Here is a 22,578-nt window from a genome sequence, read left to right on the forward strand (position 1 = left end):
CTCTCAGACTCTCTGTTCCATCAGGAGGTGGAAGTGACTGAACAGCACAAAGCAACACGGGACATTTTGGCTCAGCGTACACCTTGAGAGCATGTCGCCAATGACATATTGGCAAGAAACGGAAGACTCAAACTTTGGGGAACAATTTGAGGCCATTTGCTGCTAGTGAGACTTTATTGGAATATATTATAAGACTTAAGAACACTTTTATTTCATCCACATCCCCTCTTCCCTCTTCCCTCTCCCTCTCCATCCCCAAAATTACTTCCTCTCTGTTTGTTCCTCTTTCCTCAGATCCTGTTTTCATCAGTCTGTCCTTATTAACAGTATTCTGTTGGAAGAAAGAATCCTTTTTTGGAAAACACACAGCAGAACCCTTCAGATAAGTCTGGTTCAATGCTGAGCGCATCTCTCTCTCCACCTTCTTTGTACCTCTGTTGGTGAAGAGGGTGAATCAAAATAATAGATAGGGTAAGGGTCTCTCTTTGGGATGGGCAGCCCAGCGAGGGCTCTTGTTGGTGGGTTCAGCACCACCACCTCTTCCTTGGAGGTTGGAGGTCGGATGGCTTGCCCAAGCAACAACCCCCTGGACGTCAACCAAACCCTACCATGGGGGATAGGGTTTGGAGGAAGCAGTGGAGGTGGAGGTGTGGCAGCAATGAGTGCTGGTCTGGACAATTTCACCAAGGAATCCGTCACCAGTGCGGTGATGAAAGAAAAAAACTGGCCAGCGCTGCTCATACTAGTCATCATCGCGCTGACGATCGGTGGCAACATCCTGGTCATCCTGGCAGTGTCGTTGGAGAAGAAACTCCAAAATGCCACCAACTTCTTCCTGAGGTCACTGGCCGTAGCCGACATGCTGGTAGGCATCCTGGTAATGCCGATCTCCCTCATCAACATCCTCTATGGTGAGTTTTGACTTCCCACGTAGTACATCTGCTTTGGTTGACATGTAAAGTAAAAGGTTCGTGGAGAAAGCAACAAAAAGATCTTACTGCGATGTAAGAAAATGCAAAATGTAAAAGTCACGTCTCGTCATGCCAATCAGTTTCAACGTAACATTGAGCCGGACGATTGAACTTCAAAAATCTCTTGCTTCAGAACGAAATTGGCTTCAGTATTTGCTGACAATATTAGGAAGACGTTAATCGGAAACTGAAAGATGGTGTAGAACATCCTTGCAAATCTACTTTCAGAAAGAAGTACATCTTGTTCTCAGTATAGAAATGTTAACTCTTTCACTCTGCTGGTGATGTTGGGGTGAAAAACTGGCTACATAAAATTTCAAACATTTGCATTCTGTTAGAAATAAAATGTTGGTAGGCACGTATATAAATATGAATCATACAAGAACATCTGATCAGCTAACAGTGAGTCCTCTATTCAGTACAATTAGCGATGCTCCAACCTACTGTAAGTGCTTGTAATTATTGATTTTATCCTTAGTTTCTTACTGTAATCATGAAAGACAGATACATGCCTACAAATCTCATCCAACATTTAATCTTCGCTGCAGATTTCTACCCCTGATCTCGGGCACCCACCCACTCACCAGCTGTTGCCAGTACATTGTGACATGTGCCCTGTCATTACATCAAAACATTTTCAGTGCAATTATTGAAATAATTATTGCTTCTCTGAGACATTGCACTGTTACATTGCAAGTGATTCAATAGCTCGAGGATGCCAAATTGATAATTGCAATATCATGCCCGCTATCAACTGCTGTTCTTGCTTACAATATCCGTGCCAGGATTCTGCATGAACGCCCACATTCGCTTAATAGGATGTCTGGTTGTTGCATGGTGGGCTGTGTATTGAATTTCTTTTCCAATATTGAGTAAAAACATTAGATTAAAGAAAGGCCGTCCTTCTCTAACATTTCAGCCGGGTCTCTACATTAACACCACAAAGGAGGGGTTCATTTCTCACTGTGTACCTGTAAATGTCACCATCACAGAAGTGATCACAGAGCTGATAGTAAGTGAGAGCTGTAGATAAACACAAGCTGGCATTTGCAGTTTTCAGAACAGTAATCCTTGTCAGTGGCAACATTTCTTATTTCCAAGAGCTCATTCAAACCAAGGTCATGTCAGAGTGTCTGGAGTCCGTCAAAGCAGTCACGAATCTTCATATAATAAAGTGAATGGTCACGATCTTTTATGTTGATGGTCAATTCGTTTTTTAATTGATTCGGAACTTTAGCAGCTTTGATTGTTTGCTTTTAAGTTTCAAGTTAGTTCAGGCCACAAGGGGGGTCAAGTTTCAAGTAAGTCAATTCCCACCACCATCCGGACTTTATGTTTGTGACTGTCTTAACAGGACGTGTCTAGATTCCACTGCAAACACATTCGTCTGCTCAAATGTGGTAGTCAAGTACCCAGCAGCCATGCAGGGATCTGCCATGGATCTATCAAGGCCCACCCCGGCAATTCTAGGTGGCTGCTTCTGTGGCTATTTTTTGTAGCTGTGTTAGGACAACATGTTTCATATCATTACCTTCTAAAGACATTACGGCAAATATGATAGAAAAAACAGACATTTGCAGACACACAGTCATGTTTCTGGCCTCCTGATTACTCCAATATTCTCTCTTTTTAGTCTTTCTCACCAGTTTCTCAAGAAATATCTTTAGCTGCTAGATTCTCTGAGTGCTCACCATCTCTCTAAATCCTAATATCAGCATGGAAATCTGGGTTAAACGCTTGTGTCAAAGATGGGAAGCCACGATTACTTGTGTGGTTAATTTGATCCATTATTTGTCTAATGTCTTCGGGACTCTAGAGGAGTGATTAGTGTGTGGTTAGCAGCATGGCAGAGGCTGACAGAGTATGTGACGTTCTAGACAGTCAAATATGAATCTGTTGGTGTGTGATCATTTTTGTGCGTCTGACAGTGACATTGATTTGAGAAGTCTCCTCGGTTATCAGCGAATGTCACATGTGGTCATTTTGTGCCTATCTAAGAAAACATTTCGTTTAATTGAGTTTGGCTGCAAACAGTGATGACATGTGAGCCAAATAGATTTGCCAAGGGGGGAAGTATGTGCCATTTTACCACTGTGATAACACGGAGAAACAGTTTTGGAAAAGTCAACATAGATTTTATCTTGACAGGCCAAAAATGTATTCAATTTCAGTGTTTGGACTCGTGTGCACTTTGCCATGGTTGCACCAGTCAGGATTACCAGGTATCCAGACATTATTTTTCTTGTTTGATGTGTTTGCCTGGACCTTTTGCTAAAAAGTCAAAATCATATTATATCGCTGGCAAACATAAATGAAATTTCAGTGCAGCACTGAGCACAACTTGTTCCTGTGTATGTATGACATGCAGCTGCTGGACTATGGACGTTCATTGACAACATCATGCTGAGAATGGAAGGATAACACAAGATTCAAGGATAACAGACCGAATCAGGGGTCAAAAGGTTCAAGTGTGGATCAATGAGAAGTCAAGAACTCAGCAGTCTTCATTAACTCGAGGCAATGAGGAGCATTATCTTATTGATGGGGCGTCATGAAGATCTATTGAATTGTATTTGATTTTGACATATATAAATCTATTCCTCAAACAATTAGAAACACAATATTAAAAATAGCTGTATGGATAGGAAAAGGCCAAAGAAGGGCCAGGGAAGATAGAAGTTTTCATCTTCAGTGGGTCTTTAGGGCAATTTGATTTTACCCAAACGATAGAAAAAGACAAGGTACAAGATAGACAAACGGTTGCATAAAGTCCACTGTAGTTCTGATGGGACGCATCTAAAGTTTGAAAACATCTGCAGACCCACAGAGACATCGTCTTTTTTGTTGTGCGCCTTTTTCTTCCTCATTCATAGGTGTGCGTTTTGAAAGAAGTTTTCAGAGGCAGAGAGCTGCTATATTGACAAATATAAGGGATTAAAAGTCAGGATATCTCTGCCTCTTTTTATTCCTTTTTTAAACCCTTGAGTCCTTCATATTTATGGAAATGCAACACTAAATCACTGGAGCACCACTTAAAACCAGATATTCAAAGCAAAAAAGTAATAATCAACACATCAATCTGACCTGAAGTAAACCGCTGCAAGCCTTGAGTACCGACATTAAAGCCTTAAATAATAACGTCCCTTTTCACTTTGCCTGCCACTCCTTTGTATCCTCTGCACAACATGCTCCAAACTAGCTTCATTCATGTCTCTGCTCTGTATTTGGCATCCTTCAGGAATACTAAGCAGGGCAGGGAAGGTTGATTGCTGCTTAATGGGCCACGTATGGTCAATGGAAACACTCGCCCGCTCAATCTGTATCTGTCTGTTAGTTAAAGCTGCTGCTGCTAATGATCGTGATTGCTTTGCAGTCATCAAGTAATCAATCTTTCACACAAACAAACACACCAAAACACACACACAGATATGCAAGCGTGTCTGTCTGTCATTTATACACACACCTACAAAAGAACACTGGTGCCTGTAAACACACACACACACACACAGATTCGATCTATACTTGCAGTGTCATCCATCACTGCTACATGTGTGCATTGATCCCCACGGCTGGCTAAGTGATAGACTTACACACACACACACACACACACACACAACTACAAAAACACACACAGGCACATCACAGAATGTTCTCACACGATTTAAAACAGTGAATCATTCAGAATACAATAATAATGATGGTGACAATGATGGTGATGATGATCGTGGGAAAAGATGATGTGGATGGTTAGGTAATCAGGCCATATGCACACACACACACACACACACACACACACACACACACACACACACACATACACACATAAACGCACACACAGCTTTTGAGAAGTATGCTTGAATTTCTTTAATTGGAACTGCTGGAGTCTAAGCTTATAAAATAATCAGAAAGCAAGCACAGTGAAAAAAGAGGAGGTAAATGTTCTTTGGACAGGAAAAAAATATGGCAATCATCCTGATCAAATCATATGTATTTGATAAATCTCTGCAAATGTCACAATTCCAGTCGACCTCAGCCGACCTCAGACACAACCGCCGTGTCGTCCACCTTTACACACACGCATGACTTCACTCACATGATCTCATTGTGGCTCGTGTGATACGAATGGCGGGGGCGGATCATGCAAGAGTATGAGTGCACATACATGTACAGGGGAAGCTAACGGCAAACTAACTCTTTCCTTTGCTTCTGTCTTCATGGTGGTGACGGCCGTAGTAGTGTTTTTTAAAATCCTTCTTGTTCCCTAATATCACTAAAAACTGCTAAATGTGAAATGTTGTGTCTGCTGATATCCTGCAGCAGTGGAGTTCTTTTTATTCCCGGGTAACATTTTTGTCAATTAGACCTGGCCACAAATTGAGCGGAACAGGAACATCGATTATGCTAATTATCAAATCTCACAGGTGGCGTTTATCCGGTTGAAACAAGCGATTTGCATCAAGTTTTAGCAGTTAAGTGAGGAAAAGAGAAAACTTTAGAATTAATTCTAATGAAACTTTCTCAGAGCTCAGTGTTTTTGCATTTTTTACCATATTTACCAAAACACACGCCGGCCATTTCCATCAAATCCTCAACCATGACTGAGGTTCTTTCAGCGAAGAAGCATGAGAAGTGGCTGTTTGATGGCCTGTAATGACGGTGACTGGAAAATCAGTTTTTATCACGCTGATAATGTCTTAACTCTCCACATCCATTTTACTATTCAGCACTAATCTGATGTCTTCCATTCAATCAAAATGTGATCGTGGCCATGAAGGGAGAGGAATTTCAAATAAATTTGGCTTGTTTCCTTACTTGGCTTTTTATTTGGTGATAAAACATAGAAGTGATAATAAAACACTGATAATATATGAAGTGAGGAAATTTCTCATATTTGCAAGTGTGTGATATAAACAAAAAAAAAAAAGGATATATCGCACTTCAAGTCTTACCTCCAAATATAACGTACAAACACATATCTATACATTTTTAGTGCACAGGAAGAAGGTGTTGTGGAGCAAGATCAGGTCAGGAGGCAGAGGGCAAGACGGAGGAGCAATGACGAAAAAAGAAACGGAACAAAAGCAGCAGAGAGGGCGATGAGAGCTTGTAGACTCAATTAGGACTGGAGTTGATCGCACACACACACACACACACCTAAACACACACACACACCTACACACACAGGCACACATAGCCTAAAAGTATATGACCTTCAAGGCCAACTCAATCAAAGTTAGGTGCTGAAGGCTAGCTCTCTGCATGGGGGCTGAAATTGGAAATGAACACCCTCGCTGACGTAACACACATGTGGAAAAGCACACACACACACACACACACTCTAATAGTAGACTTTTTCCCCTCCTGATTAATTTTAGATGTGTGGATTAACATGAGATGTGTCGTCTCTACTTTATGAAATTGGAAAGAGGACTAGCAGCTTGTAGCAAAGTGAGAAGGACTGTAGAATAAAATACAGAGAGAGAGAGAGAGAGAGAGAGAGATCCTGCAGCTGAAATAATGCAGCACATCAAACATTTGGCCGAGGTCGATGGCTAACTGCAACTTAACCTTCAAACAAAATCTACGTGAGACCAGAAGCAACCCAGACTCATTTTACTTCACAGAAGACATTTTTTAAATGGTAAAAACCTTTAATCATAAAATGTAAATTAGCTCCTTCTTCTTTGTCCACTCTAATAATAATAATCCTTCGTAATTCCATTAAACTCTACATCACAGTCTGAAGACTCCTGCAAGGCTTTCCTCAATATGCTCTGGCTTGTTTGCAGTATTGCACCATTTTCATGTTTTCTGCAGCCCAGTTTCCCTAGAAATAACTTTCTTATTAGATGAATCTGCAACGGGTGATACGTATGCGCCGCTCTCTGCCTTTGTAGGGCAGAAAAGCACAGAGATAGTACATGAAAGTAAATACTGGTAGTCCCTATTTCTTAAGGACATATTTGCCATTAGCAGATATCCAGTCAGCCTCACTTGAACAGCACTGGTTCAATGGAAAATACATCTTAGTGTTTCACAAACGGTGTTTAGCTGAGGCAGTAGCAGATTTAAGTCTCTCATTGTATTTACCAGAAAATCCAACACACCCGCAAGCCATCTGAGTAACACCTTGTGTGTGTGTGTGTGTGTGTGAGTGTGTGTGTGTCATGCAGTGCCCCCAATAAGTGTTTGACCTCTGTAAAGTTATGCAAGCTGCCTCCCACTCAGCGCACGCACAAACAAGCACGTGATTCACTCCACATGCATCACATACGTGCTGCTTGTCCTGCAAATCAGGGATGAAATTAAGGAGTGTGTGTGTGTGTGTGTGTGTTTGGCCACAGGTCTTGTCCTCTCTGAAGAAAGGACTGTTCATATAAATAGCTGCAGGCAGAAAAAGACACAGAGAGTCAGACTTTGCGCTATGCGTCCTCTTTAGAAAGCTGACACAGCTGGAAATAAAACAGATGCACAGATCAGTTTCCCCTGATGTTCTTATCCTGCAGATTACATTTCATATTGGTTCAGGTTATAATAGTGCATCAGATTTCAGTTGATTTCGCTTGAGTTCTTGCCTTTCTTTTAGTATTTCCTGAGAAGCCACATGCTTAGATGTGTTCTTTTCCCGAGTGTACCCTTTTCCTGCTGGTGGGTAAAACAGCGTCAGGATATCATTTCAGCCCGCTAAGCAGCCAGCTCGCCAATCAAGCTAACTAATTTACCCCAGTTTAAGCAAATGTTAACCTGCTGATTCAATCCCCTCGCAGCTGGTCTCTGCCAAAAGCTTCCTGCTGTTTTTCTGTTAGTTGCTTCAGCTGCCGTGTTGGCGTCCCAGGCGGCACACTGACCCACTGTTTGAAAAAGCAGGACCTGATTTTATTCCCCGTGACCCAGACTCGTTCGACCTGCAGAGCAGTGAGCCTAGCGACTCGCTACCAGCTCCAGAGGGTATCACGCTGTCACTGGCTGTGACCTTTGACCCCCCCTGTGGAGGGGGATTTCACCGCCAGGGTTCAACCAAGCATAACTGGCAAAATGGCTGATCATCGTTTGCTTCACAAACTGCTGAGTATATCTGATGTCGGCCTCTGTTTCTGTTTAGCTGGGAGTTAAATAACTGTTTCATTTCATCTATGATAGATAAAGTCATCTTTTCTTTTACTGATTTAGAGAAAATTAGCTTAAATTTGCATTTGTTTGTATGGAAACCTGGCTCATGTGCCATATTCTACAGATTTTGAATGATAAACATAATTTAATGACTCATATCTTCCCAGTGTGGGTGCGGTATTGTGGAAATCTGTCAAATCCATCTTTATCTTTATAATCAGCCATAATCAACATTGTTATTATTTCCCTCTTGTCATATCCTTTTCATTATCTTGTCAGCTTTTGTATTCAAGAATCAGCGGGAGGCATCAAACCTCGAGTCTCTCACAAAACAAGCCACACAGCTTACAACCACTCACTTTACACCAACAACCACAAAACCCTCAGCAGAGCTTTATTCTCTCCCTTTTTTTCATACTACACATCCATATGCAGTGTGTTAATTTGTTGGTCCTGCACAGAAACATACAGTGTAAACAACAATTCCTTTTCTAAATAGTAACTAAAGCAGAGCTTCACCTCCCTGCTGGCAACATTTGCATACAAACTAATTATCTACTCTCCACCTCTACTCTCTGTCGGCAGAATTGTACAAGTAAACACATATCTAATTATCTAAATCATTATAATCAGGGTAATACTTGTAAACCATGTAAATGCCGTAATCAAAATATCACCTTAAGTTGATTTCTCATGAGAACTGGGAGAAATTTAGTGCACGTGAAGTGCGCTGTGCCTTGAGCTTTGATGTGCTCTAATTAATTAAAGGTTAGTCAACCTCTGCATGCTGCATCTTAAGCCTTCATACTCCGCTGACCCTGATGACGTTCGCTCTGCCAGGCCCTCAGAACAGATTGAACGTGTTTACATCACTGCTTTCAAAGACAACCGTGTATCAACAGCAGCAGAGAGAAAAAGCTGAAGGCTTTTTTTTTTTCCTGTCTGTCTCTCATTTTAGAGTAAACTGCAAAGTAATCCTTGAAGTGAGTAAAACATTTTACACTTACAGAAATAAACGACAATAAGACTTCAGTAGTGGTGGATTGTAACTACATGCATTTACTCACTGCATTTCAGTACAAATCTGAGGTAGTTGTTCTTTACTTGAGTCATTTCATTTCTTGCAGCGTTGTACTTTTACTCCCTTACATTTGTCTGACAGCCTTAGTTATGTTTTCAGAATCACGCATCTCTAAATATGGTGATTTCGAATTTGAACTGTCTGGAAAATTGAAGAATTAAGCCGTCATTTATAGGTCAAGAAAATTCTCCTACTTCTTAGGCTACATAAACTATTTATTTTTCCAACAGTGTCTGAAGTATTTAACATTAGCACAACCTTAAAGAACCACAGCCAACCCGTCCTCCTACTGAAAACGACATCAGTGGACATTTTCTTCAAGGGGGTTAAAATGACTAATGTTTACATGTGTGACCTCTAGTGACTTTCACCCAGGAGGCTGTTGTCTGTGTCCCCCGTGAGAGTTATTTTAACAGACTTTATTTTAAGTGATCTTAGTAGATCTAAGTAGTACAGATGCCTAAACCTAATCTAGCTAAATGCAACATTAAAACAATGTTGAATGACACACGTCATGGTGCGTTCTGTCATTTTTGGTAAGAGAACATGGTGACAACAGCAGTGAAATGCAACATTAATAATAAAAACAATATATATTGAAGTGGAGTATTTTCACATTGTGGTATTGATGCTCTTACTTAAGCAAAGGAGCTGAATACTTCCTGCACCACACATTTAACAGGATTCTGGTTTCTAATTTTGCCTTTATTAGATATTACTAGCACTTTAAGATCATTAGCATTATTTCCAATGCCCTTTTCCTTACCTCTTCTCTCTCTCTCTGTTGGTGCTCCAGACTACGCTTGGCCTCTCCCCAGCGCTCTGTGCCCGATCTGGATCTACCTGGACGTGCTGTTCTCCACCGCCTCCATCATGCACCTGTGCGCCATCTCTCTGGACCGATACGTCGCCATCCGCAACCCCATAGAGCACAGCCGCTTCAACTCCAGAACCAAAGCCATGATGAAGATCGCCGCTGTCTGGACCATATCTATAGGTCAGAGCACAGAAAACGCATGTTCATGTCCAAAAGATTTGGCTCATTGCATTCATGCTTCTGCACACAGAGGCGCAGGCATGAATAGTTTAACTTATATGGAGTGAGTTTGCTGATCCCTAATCGCAAAATAAAATTCTAGTCACAAGCATAATAAATTAGACTAAATCAATACTGGCCAGATTTACATGGATCACATGGTCACATCCATGCTGTCAGGAGGAAGAAGCCCATTGATTTTGGAGATACTCTTGACCTTCTCTCCTATAGTGCCTCCTCTCTTCAGATGTATGGCAAAAGAGGCAGAAAACAGATTGTATTGGAGACATTATAGAGCTTTAAAGGGTCACTTCACCCAAATCACAAAAATACATATTATATTATATTATATTTCTTTTACCTCCCAGATAGTAATGTTTTTCTTCTTCCAAGGTTTTAAGATGGCCATTTTCTGCTGTTACTCGAATATAATGCATGTAAATGGAATTTAATTTGTGGTCCTCACAGTTTGTGTCTCCAAAACCAACGTCCTTGTTTTTCTGGATAATCCAATGAACAGTTTAGGAACAACTACTACTGTTACTGTGGGTTAAATTATCATGTGTTCAGAAAAAAATGATTATCGAATAACTGTTTGTAATTCTTTTAAAAATGTCACATTTTTAAAAGATCTTGTCGATGAGTTGAGACTAAAAGATTTGGGCTTGATAACAGGAATCTTTGATATTTTCATACTAAGCATCTGAGAAGGAGTTATTACACAGACTTTTACTCAGTAACTTACTCAGTAACACAGAAAAGAGTGCTGCCGCAGTACATATTCTATTCATGCTGTTCACTGTGAGTTCTCAGGATCATTCGGGGTGATATGATATAACAAATTAAGATTAAAAATTAAGTTGTCAATGTACAGCACTCAAGGGAAAGAATTAATGCCTCCCAACTATCCTCAAAGACACATTGCTGTTGATTAATTAATGCTGTCGTTGAATAATTGATTCCATTACCTTTGTTCTATTGGGGTGGATTCTCTTTTTATAATGTGGGTGAACCAGTCCTTTAATATTTTTGGCATCCATTTACACATCTGCAGAAACAAAACGTGGTTAAAAAGCAGTCAGCTTTCTTGTCAAGCTCAGTTTGTGATGGTGCTTTGTTGGATTTTGTTTTACTGTATTGCGTCGCTGTTAATTTGGCTAATTTGTCCGTCCCCTATAGGCCCACACAGAGAGTTTCCAGATTGATGACTGTTATTAAATTTAATGACTGTCTGGTCCCCTGGCAGTTTGTTTAAAGGTCCTACCAGCACACCTACCAACCACTGCTGAAGCACTGGGAACCCACTTGTCAGTTTGTTGACGCTCAAAGCGTCTTGCAGATTATTCTTGCAGTTGGAACTGATTTGCATCACATACTTTTCTGATCCCCAAAGGTGATCACAGCCCTTTTCATATTCATTTATCAGTAGCAAAGACAGTCATATGCAAATTAGTGAATTATGTCATGTGAAAATTGATGGCAACTATTAGCAGTAGCCAGGAAAACACTGCACAAACACAGACAGACAGCGCATGTAAAAATAGATGTTCTGCAGCCTGGATGAGAAATGTTAATCAGATTTTTTGATTGAATAACCGCTGCTGTGAAACCTAGATTAATGAAACTGAAGGGGACGTCTCAAACAAGCTGACTGGCTCCACATTTTAGTTGAATCTTAGACACTTGCAGATCTTCAGGTACACCTGAAAAATGATGCACCGCAGTCTCGTGATTCCTTTCATACGGTAGTTTTCTGTCAGAGGCCATGTGAACTGATTATTAATATGTGTTCTGAGTTTGTCACACAGCAAATTTGGTGGCTTCGCGAGCACTTGTAATCATATCACATGATCTCCATCAGGATTTAGTCCAGTTTTCATTGAAATTTCTTGTATTTTTCAGCACTTTAGGGACATCTTGTACATGTTTTCTTGATCTCCGAAGATCATTGTTGACCTTGCAGACAGTAGTTTACATCAGCAGATGGAACAAAAAGTTACTTAACTGTAATTTCCTTTTTGCCCTGTTTCCAACCTCGGTAATTAGTTGGTCTTTCTTTCTTCCTCCCAATCTTCCCTTGTTAGAGCAATCTTTTCAGCTGTATAATAGTCTGGGGTAATCAGTTTGTCAAGTGTGTGTTTGTGTGTGTGTGTATCTCTGAGGGGAGAGTAGTTCCTCCCTCTGAGGAAAATGTTGAGGGATCCAATGACTTTTAAAACTTTTCTCTCAGCCCTCTGTCTGTCTGACCTTCTTCTGGTGATGTTGTTTCGTGCCCTTTAAGACCCAGGAGGGCTTCCACATCTTAACATACAACCACACACACGCACACACACACACACACAAATCCAGATTGCCTGAACGCATCGTTAGCCTAACATCCTCTGACCCTACAGTAAATGCAGCTCTGTGTTAAGTCATTGCATTAGCACAGAAACCCTCAAGGGATACCGTAGATTGATCCTGCATGTAATGTCATGATTCAAATGTTCTTCCAGGAGAAATGTACGTCCTGTTTGTTCATACTAGTTCTCCCATTTTTTTTCAAAACATCAAATTTAAATTAATTCCAGCACAACCCATATTGTGTTGTAGACTGTATATAAGAAGAGGGCGTTGCTGCTGTGACATCACCCATTGGTTTGTCTATAGCTGCTTTTGGCAATTTCATATTCACCATCGTGGTTTAAGGCCGTCGCCAGCACCCACCTCTCACCCTGTTTTATTGTCCATTTTACTGAAATTGGGAGCAGAATTTACAAAATGAACATCATGCTGCATTGAAGAAGAGTCATAATCAGCTTCTGTTGTTTTGATTTTTATTCTAAGGGCTTTTTGAGTAGTTAGCTTGGTTCTCACGTCCCTGGATATGTTTTGTGTTCTTGCACAGTCACGCCTCCTCTTGTCTCCTCTTTTATTTTGTAGTAGTCTTGTTCCACCTTACTTCCTGTTCTTGTGTTTTTTCCCACCCTTGTGATTGCCTGAACCTGTTTTTTCTTGAATGCCTTCTCTTCCTATACTTGCCCTGATCCTTTGCTCTGTGTCACCTGCGTCTGCCTGCTTTTTAAAACGTTTTTTGTCTTTAAATTCTTGGAAAATCTGCTTTGTTCACATTTGGCTCCTTTCCCTCCGTTCCATGCTACCTATCCTCTGATGTGACAAGAAGACCTGAAAGTAGCAGTGAAGCCCATAAACTCACAAGGAAAATGTTTATCGAGTCATATTCTCATCTTGTTGCTGCCACTGGAGTCGCCCCCTGCTGGCCTTTAGAACGAATGCAGGTCTAAGGCACATCCACACCGGCTTCACGTTTCACACCCAGAAGCTACGTTGACTTATTTTACACAGTCATTGAGCATAATGCCACCCCCACCCACCCCCCAGCTATGTACATCTGTCAGTATCAAAGAGTGTCCTTCAGTATAGTCTTTATATTTCCCCTGATAGAAAATATACGTGTAGCCCAAAGTGTTTCACACACACTGCTTCTCAGATGCTGTGATGTTGGGACGCCGTTCAATTAGTTTATCAGTGTTTACTTTTCTGCTCGCTACATGTAGTTTTCAAGTGAATTGCAACACCTGATTTAAAACTGACTCCTGCTGGAGGGAAACCTTGCCGAGCCTCGTCCTCTGCAGCTGGTGTCTTCGCTGGAATATTACTGGTTGTGTAAACTAAAAATCAGCATCACACCTCTGAGCTGAGCTACTCCGCAGCCTTCCCATGCACCCCCGTGGTGAGTGCAGGTGTAGGCCCATCTCCTGGGGCACAGCTGGGCGTTTCTTCTTTGCACTAAACGAGTACGCCATTTTCAGAAAGCTGGATTCACCAACACAGATTTTCCTCTGAAGTACATTTTCATTGAATGTGTGAAGTTGATTTGCTGTGAGAGATTACTTCGTGAAAGCAGCATTGACAGATGGAGATGACTGACACCTAAGATACCAGGTAGAGTCTTACTTCACTCGCCTTGCTCTGCCCTCGTTCACTACTGGCTGCTTTTAATCATAAGAAGTCTTCTTGCTGGCATTATCGTGACTGCTCAAGAGGTTCTGAACCACAGCACCCAGCCAAGATTGAGGTTGGCGGGGGCATGCAGCGATCAATACTAAAGGATTAGCAAGGAAATATCCAGCAGAAGAAATGCAGCGTTAATATACCATGAAGAGATTTTCTTTCTCTTTTGACCCTTTTAGTGTCTGGTTGTGCGTTGCTTCCCTCCCTCTCTTTTCCTCTTCAGACCACTTAGAAACTGATGCGTCTGCTCTCCACTAAACTGAAGTGCCAATCTAGACACAACTGTTTCCTCCTTTGAAACACATTTGAAATGCTGAATAGTGTTTGTGCACACATTATTATATCGTACTTGTTTGTGGAGCGGTCAAACCAGAATGGAAAAGTGATCTTCGTGCATCTTTCAGAGATGTGCAGCTGAATCAGGTGCTCCTCAGGTCGAGGATGAAAAATCCTGGAGCACATGGATCGCTTCGATCGCTTCATCAGAGTCAACATTTTACCAGGTTATCAGTGGCTGAATTAAACCATAGTGACAGTCAGCAGATCCATTGAGAGCTGAAGCTGACAGCAAGGCCCACAGTGAACAACATCAGGCGAGGGCCACCCTGTTTCCTCAGATCTGTGTGCCAGGGTAGTCAGTGCTGGAATTCTCCTCCTTTCATGACCCACATGGTTTTAAGGGGATGAGATCAATGAGGTGGATCACTGTCTTCCCCTAGATTCACCTGGCTGTTCTGAATTAGAGAAACAGCAGATGGATGTAATTGCTTATTCTCTTTGTGTTTGTGCATTTAAAAAAAGATTACTCTACCCAGTCTGAGGCAAATCATCGTACCATCCCAGACATCTTTATTAGCTTGGCAGCATCTGTCAGAACACTTTTGCAAAACTCACTTAAAGTGACTAAACTTAACTTTTCAAAAAAAAACAACAACACAAACTTCCTTCACAAACAAGTCATTATTGGGGTGGGGGTGGAGTCTGATATCTGTATTTCAATGTTTGAATATTTGTCTCTAAAGTAGTTTAAGTGGTTAAAACTAACCCCACATCGACCAGCTACAACAGTAAAGCATCAGGTTTAACAATCTAATGGAATATATGATAATACATCAGTCTAATGGACATTTTACTGCAGAATGAATACTTTGATACTTTGAGTGCATTTTATTGTTAATAGGTTTTTACTTTTAGTTACACAGGACTTTAACTTGCAACAGATTATTTTCACGTCATTATATTGGTGCTTATAAGATCTAAGATCTAGAAGAGCACCACTGGCTATGGGTGTGGATCCTGGGTCTCTTAATTAACTTTTAGTTTTATGTATTTCATACAAATCGTTAGTCTTAATATTTCAAGCAACTGACAGATGCTACACCAAGCATGTGTTTGTTCAGTGTAGCTCTTCTCCTCACAGCACCTTTATGAGCGCCTTTATGACTCATTGTTTCCACCAAACCCATCATTTGCAACTATTTTATTGATCCTACGACAGAATTCTGAAATATATGAGCGTGCCTCCTCTCAGAAAATAAATAAATAAATAAAACCCTTATCTGCTGTTGCTAATCTACAAATGTCCCTGCATCTTTAAAGAGATATTCAAAGTGACTATCTCCTCTAAAGATCTCACTTACTCTGTGCACCATGAGTAAAAGGTGTTCAGGAATTCAGCTCAGCGTTATCTGTGCAGGAACAGATGCAGGAAAGCAAAAACAACAGGACCTTACATTTGATACATATCACTGTGAAAGCATTTTGGCTTTGCATTAAACCAAAACAACCAAGCACTTGCTGTGACGCGTCATCCACTGTACTAACAGGTCGAGCTGACCGATGCCTCCAGATACCGGACAGGGTTTTACAGGTTTCCCTCATCCTCTGCAGCCCCTCACAACTGGTTGCTTTTGAATTATGAGAAATCCCCGGCATTCCTTGACCCTTCTAAAGGTTTTGCACCGCTACATGCCGCTGTGATTGAGGTCTCAGAGAGCTTACAGCGATCAATGCTGAAGGATTAGCAACGAAACATCCAACAGAAGATCCTTACAGCCAGTCTCTCCGGTGCACCAACACACACTGTCTGACTGAGAGGTTGTTTGGATCCATTCAAACTTGCAGGTTCGGTACGACGAGTGTATCTTACATAATACAACATTATATAATTTTTAGTACTACGTTATAATAAACACTAGTTCCTGATGTTGCTTTGCACAATACAACAAACTGATACCAAAGATAGTGTGAAAACAAAACAAAAAACATTACATTAGACATAAACTGGTTCAAATTAAAAATACAGTAAGATTTAAAAAAAAAAAAAAAAGAAGAAGCCTGGACTCAGTGAAAGAAAAGAAACTCTTAATCAAACTGGTCATTTAATCTTCAAAACAGGTTTCCTGCATTGCATCTGAATTCTGCACCACATTGTATATTTGAATGGTTTTGTGTTGCCCTGACTTCCAGTTTATAAAATGACTTCAAACTGTAGTCAGATTTCTTGAAGGTGGACAGTTATTCCAGTTTTTATCCATCACCTCGGAGTAAACAACCTCTACTGGTCATAGCTTGAGTATTTCACACAAAATACTCCTCCAGCGACATATAGATATTATGCATATACATATAGTATTTATAAGATTGATTGACATGCATTCAGTTTTGGAGGGATCAAACTTCATGTCTCAGTTGATCTCTCTGTTTATTTAGTCTAAAATCCTTCCACTCTCTCGAACTGTTCTTGTCATTTTATTTCTTTTTTATTCCCAAGATTCCCTCCATGACTTTTTTTTCTTTATGATCTCTGAAGCATGAGCATATGCAAAGTAATTGTCTCTGTTCCCCAAGCATATAGTTGATGCTTCACACTGCGTTTGCTTGCATCTGCTCTTTGGGTTCACAGAGGTGTGTGTGTGTGTGTGTGTGTGTGTGTGTGTGTGTGTGTGTGTGTGTGTGTGTGTGTGTGTGTGTGTGTGTGTGTGTGTGTGTGTGTGTGTGTGTGTGTGTGTGTGTGTGTGTGTGTGTGTGTGTGTGTGTGTGTGGCAATCAGGTGGAAAACATTTTTAGAGCAGCTCATACTGTGATGATTTTGCAGATCTCCCTCTGCTGGTACAGTAATCTTTCCTCCAGCAGCACCGGCCCCCGAGCCGAGCCACGCTGCGATCTGCCGCAGAGCGAAGGTGTCTGCCCTCCTCATTATGGTCTCGGTTGCGCGCTGTGTGGATTTACAGAGTGGGCGAGTATCTTTGGCTTCAGCAGATAACCATAAACACCTGAGGGAGTGATGTCTGCATTTTGAGTTTAAATGACACAGTGTGAAGTGCAACCTGTGTGTGACTGGCAAAAGTTACTTTGTGAATTATGTCCCATCAGGCATTGCTCCACCTTGAAGCGTTGGTCCAACTAAATTACAAATATTCAGATATATTTTCTCACTTCTTTCGCACCAGTGGCATCCAGCCATGCAGGTGGTCTCAGACTTCATCTGGAACAGTTTGCACTGCAGCTGCTTCCTACCAAAGAAATAGTCCCAGTGGAAACCGTTGACAATGAGGTACCGAGACACAAATTCTGAAAGGACATACTGCTGTTGAATTTTTTAAATGTAATTCCTCACTGCTTTGAGCAGTGTTTGGGTACAGGCAGAAATCACAGAGGCAGAAAACCTAAAATTCCTACGTGCTTAGATGCTGCTTCTTTTGTAAACTGGGTGAACCAGCCCTTTAAAATCTTTCTGAGACCGTATGGAATGAGTCATGACCCCATCCAGACCACTGCATGGTGTCATTAGTCAGAGCAATTTGTACCTCACGGCTTATTTGGACAATGCAAACTAATTCTTCCTCCTGTGCAGTGTGTCTGCACTCGATTGCAACGATCGCATTAAGGGAGCTGCCGCTGCTCCAAATGGCGTTTTGATGTTGGCCTTGTTACCAGCTGCGGAGGAGAGAATGATGTGCTTTGCTCTTAAATGAACTTTGCCAGCCCACACTGTGTGCATGACACAGCTCAGAGAGGACCCAGATGTCCCGACTTGTCTCCGAAACACTCCTAAGTCTCTTTTCTCCGCAGTGCCGCAAACACGGACCAGGTCAGCGAGCACATTAGTCAGTGTTATTATCATAGGTCAGAAAATCAGCTTGGCCTCGGAAGGCTTGCTCTCACCCCAGGCCTTTGTTGTCTACAGCACCAAAGCGACTATTATAACATCATGAACGTTCATTACTCACTGATTTTACCTCCAATAGCATATTGAATTATAGCAGGTGAAGCTCATTTTCATGTATAATAAGCATTTCCCCTCATTTTAATTAGAAAAGAGTCTTTACAAGCCTTCAAATATGCATATGCCTGTTGGTGGATAATGAAATCACGTGGTTTTTAAAAAATCACCAAATGTGTTTGAGTTTGGTCTTCAAGAAATGTAAGTAAATGTGTTAAGTTCAATGTAATTTAACTCAAAGATTCATGTTTATTACCTTCATGATTCTTGGTTAAATCGATCTGTCCCCTGTTTTTTGTGCTAAATAATAAGTATCTTCATTGTTTTCTTTGTTCGTCTTCCAACGGGTGCCACCACATTCAAGCCACCACTTTTTTACAATGTAAATGTTGGATTGTGTCCTCAATTATTATTTGTTTATTTATATGGATGTTTAGTGATGTTGGGCAAACTTAATTTGTGACGCTGACCTCTGACACCTATGAAGTGGGCGTGCTTAATAAAAGTCCTCCTGCGGTGGGTAGCAGGTGCGGGAGTCAAGCAAGAAACGTAGCAGAGCGTCTCTTTTCCTTTGTTCAAAGTTCGGTGCTAATTCTGGGTTCACACTGCGTAGCCGCTGGCGAATATGCTCTGCCAACAGTAAAAACACGAAAGCCGCTTGTTTGTCTGTTCTGGGCTCCTGTAGAAACATGGTGGTGCAACATGGCAGGACCTTCTCCTTATGTAGATATAAAGGGTTCATTCTAAGCTAATTAAAAGCTACTGAAAACATAACCATGAATACTATAGTCCATTTTTGCTAATAGATCCTCCTAAATCCTGCACACTGCCCCTTTAAAGACTCCATTGTTCTGTCTCTGCCTCTCTCTCTCTCTCTAGGTGTGTCGATGCCTATCCCAGTGATCGGCCTCCATAACGAGGACAAAGTGTTCGTCAACGGCAGCTGCGTCCTCAACGAGGAGCGCTTCATGCTGATTGGTTCCTTCGTGGCCTTCTTCATCCCATTGGTCATCATGGTGGTGACATACTGCCTCACCATACAGGTAGTCGTGTCTCTGTGTGCCTTCCAAACACATAAAGTCCTTACTGTACCTTTCTTTGTTTTTGTTCACACTCACAGCCCCCCCTCCTTGCTCCTCTTCTTCTTTTTCCTCTTCTTCTTTGCACCCTCTGCTCCCCAGGTGCTCCAGAGGCAGGCCACTGTCTTTCTGTGCGAGGCTAAGACTTCCTCCCAGCAGCCTTTGCACACACCAGCAAACACATTACAGCCTCCAAGCAGCACCTTCCACCTTCCTCAGATTAACACACTTGCTTCTTCAGAGTCACAAGGTAAAAACAGACCTTAATATATGAATTCATGCGGAGATACAAACCGTCAGCCAAACCTAAATATACATATTTCTATTCTTAAATGAATGGTGGTCATTTTTATAACCCTTCTGAAACAACTTTGCTGGTTGTGTTTTCGACTCTTGAGATGGTTGAGTAAAGTCTGGCACAAGCAATTGCTGCATATTTTCGTTTTCATTTGTGTTTTTGTTTTTTTTTTCCATTTTTCTCTCTTTGGCTCCAGGTCACAACAGTGTGCATTAGCTCGTGCTGTAGCTCAGCAATCAGCACTAGGCCTGTCAACCTTTGGAGTTCTCCACATTTTGAAGCAATGTTCATGGGGTTGTAGTAAGAGCAGTAATCAACATTTCAAGAGTTTGGAGGGTGGTGTAGCCTCTTTCAGCTAAAACCCAGAACCCGAAACCAAACATGTAAGGATCGGATTAAAGAGTGAACCTGCGATAGCCTTGGCGGAGCATTTCGTCACAGCTTAGTAGGTCACTGATTAGTATTTCCTACCTGTCTGGACCTGGATGCTATTAACAAGCTATATCAGAGTGTATGCAAATACTGGCAGCTGTTCTGCTCTTTATTAGATCTGGGTCAGGTTTACACTCCGACAACCACGGTCAACATTACCCAACGCCCTGCTGCGTTTGACAAACACGTCGTTTAATCCTCGTGCTAAAAGCCCTTTCTCTTGTATTGCTAAAATTTACTAACTAAGGGGGCCAGAGCCAAGCAAAAAGTTGGTTTTCCCATTCTGAAGTTGTGGACAGATGCTACAGTCGTGGTGGCGAGCAGACAGCAGATATCTGTTCCATCAAACCGAGACGTTCTTAGTAGGAAAGTTGGAAGGAGTCATGGTGGGAACAGACAAATCACATCCTTCCAAACTTAAGTCAAAAGCACCTCTCACCACCTTTCCTCCCACCATAGTAGTGAAATAGTTTCTTTGTGCAATCATGTTTGTTATTCTTCCCCCTCCCACAGAGTTAAAGCCCCCACCCCCTCAAAGCAGACGAAACACCTTGAGCTGTCTGAAGGGAGCAGAGCCCAGCATACTGCCGGACAGCATAAGCATCATTCCCAGCTCGGAGGTGGCGTCCCAGCTCAGCTCGCCAGCAGCGGGGCCATCAAGGAGCGATACGTCGGGTTGCCACGGCCGACGGGGGATGATGCAGGCCATAAAGAACGAGAGGAGGGCCTCCAAGGTGAGAATAAAGAGCAGAGTTGAGTGCTTGTCAGATGATTTAAGGTGCACTTATTTAAGGGCTCCGAGCCATTTAATGTATCATCTGGCAGATAAACTGGTAAATACACACAGAGGTGGGGGGGGGGGGTTTAAACAATCATACCCAGTTTTAGACCATATTTTAATTCATTTCTCAAGTGGCTGCTTGTATTTGCATAAAAGAACAACTCGACAGCAGCTCAAAATACTTTTACAACAAGCCAGACATTACGAACGTGGCCTTATATTTGAGCCACTGTTTACATTAGATATTAGTGAATGAATGCAGCTTTAATACATTTCAAATGGCCAGTGTAGCGAAACAAACCAATCAAAACCCTCAAAAAGTAGTCACATGAAACTGTTCAAATCTAGATATTGCGCTGTCATTTTTTCATTATTGTATTGCTTCGTGTGTGTAGCGTCTTTGAAGACTAAGAAAGACGGATGTTTCCACACAGAGAGAACAGAGAGTTTCAAATGTCTCCCCTGAAATGGTTAGAAGAGCTCGTGTTGTCCAATCCAGGAGTCACAGAGGGCTCACGGGGAGCTTGGCGGTGGCTTCACTGAATTCAAATCCTTGTTGGATGAAGACCAAAGCACACTTCTACCTATATCAAAACTTAAAATCCCAGTAGTTGAGGCACACTAACACCATATTAAAAAAACATCAGTCTGTGTATGATGCATGTATTTTAATTAGAGAGCATTCAGGAAAAAAATTTATTTTTTCTAAATGGAAAAAAGTAGATTTTTATGTTATATTAACCTCCCTTCTTACCTTTGCTCTCTCCTCTTTGTATCATCAGGTCCTGGGAATCGTCTTCTTCCTCTTCCTCATCATGTGGTGTCCCTTCTTCATCACCAACGTCACCTTCGTCCTGTGCCGGGGCTCTTGCAACGAGTCGCTGCTGAATGACCTCCTCAACGTCTTTGTCTGGGTGGGCTACATCTCCTCCGGGGTCAACCCTCTGGTCTACACCCTCTTCAATAAGACCTACAGGAGGGCGTTCTCCAGCTACATCAGGTGCCAGTACAAAGTGGGGGCCAACGCAGCCGGACAGAGTTGCAAAACCCTCCTGGTCCCCCCACCGTGCCCGTCGCACGCAGTGACCCCTCTTCTGATGGGTACTCACGGGAAAGCAGGCATGGACCGCAATAGTAACTGTCGCAACGGGAGCAGGGGAGACAACGGGAGGCTGGCGGTGGACCCAGAGGACATGACAGATGACGAGACGCAAATCGGAATAGTGTCGCAGAGCCTCTCTGAATGCCACAAAATCGGCATGCTCTCCGAAACGGAGCCGGAGACTGAGGTGGAGCAGGAGCTGTCGCTCATCAGCTACAGCCCCGGCTCCAGAGAACACACAAGCAGCGTGTGATTGGGAACTTTCTCTTGCTTCATGTCTTCTTTTTAACCTGCAGACGCCGGGCCGAGCAGCGTTTGGACGACCGGCTATAAGTCGGTTGAGGAGCCTTACCCCCTCACTGAAGTGCACTACTTACGACCAGAGAGAACAAGAGAGTGTAGTTTTTCACTACAGTTTCAGAATGAAAGCCAATATTTCAGACGTATTT

General features: G+C 42.0%; 1 protein-coding gene across 1 annotated transcript; it reads left to right on the forward strand.

Annotated features, from left to right (window-relative positions):
• Nucleotides 1–490: 490 nt before the first annotated feature.
• Nucleotides 491–22,382, forward strand: htr2cl1 (5-hydroxytryptamine (serotonin) receptor 2C, G protein-coupled-like 1). The gene is made up of 6 exons (XM_070854814.1): nucleotides 491–911; nucleotides 9,959–10,159; nucleotides 19,317–19,480; nucleotides 19,619–19,766; nucleotides 20,760–20,980; nucleotides 21,810–22,382. The coding sequence occupies exons 1-6, from the start codon at nucleotides 491–493 to the stop codon at nucleotides 22,380–22,382; spliced, it is 1,728 nt and encodes a 575-aa protein (XP_070710915.1).
• Nucleotides 22,383–22,578: the final 196 nt, after the last annotated feature.

This window comes from Pempheris klunzingeri, chromosome 23 (assembly GCF_042242105.1).
Source record: "Pempheris klunzingeri isolate RE-2024b chromosome 23, fPemKlu1.hap1, whole genome shotgun sequence".
In the NCBI taxonomy this organism is placed as follows: domain Eukaryota; kingdom Metazoa; phylum Chordata; class Actinopteri; order Acropomatiformes; family Pempheridae; genus Pempheris; species Pempheris klunzingeri.

Bases quoted from the DNA above. Each gene is read 5' to 3' on its own strand.
- htr2cl1 (XM_070854814.1), top strand. From the start codon at position 491: ATGGGCAGCCCAGCGAGGGCTCTTGTTGGTGGGTTCAGCACCACCACC. The intron at 10,160-19,316 runs GTCAGAGCACAG...CTCTCTCTCTAG, and splicing joins TGTCTGGACCATATCTATAG to GTGTGTCGATGCCTATCCCA. The intron at 20,981-21,809 runs GTGAGAATAAAG...TTGTATCATCAG, and splicing joins ACGAGAGGAGGGCCTCCAAG to GTCCTGGGAATCGTCTTCTT.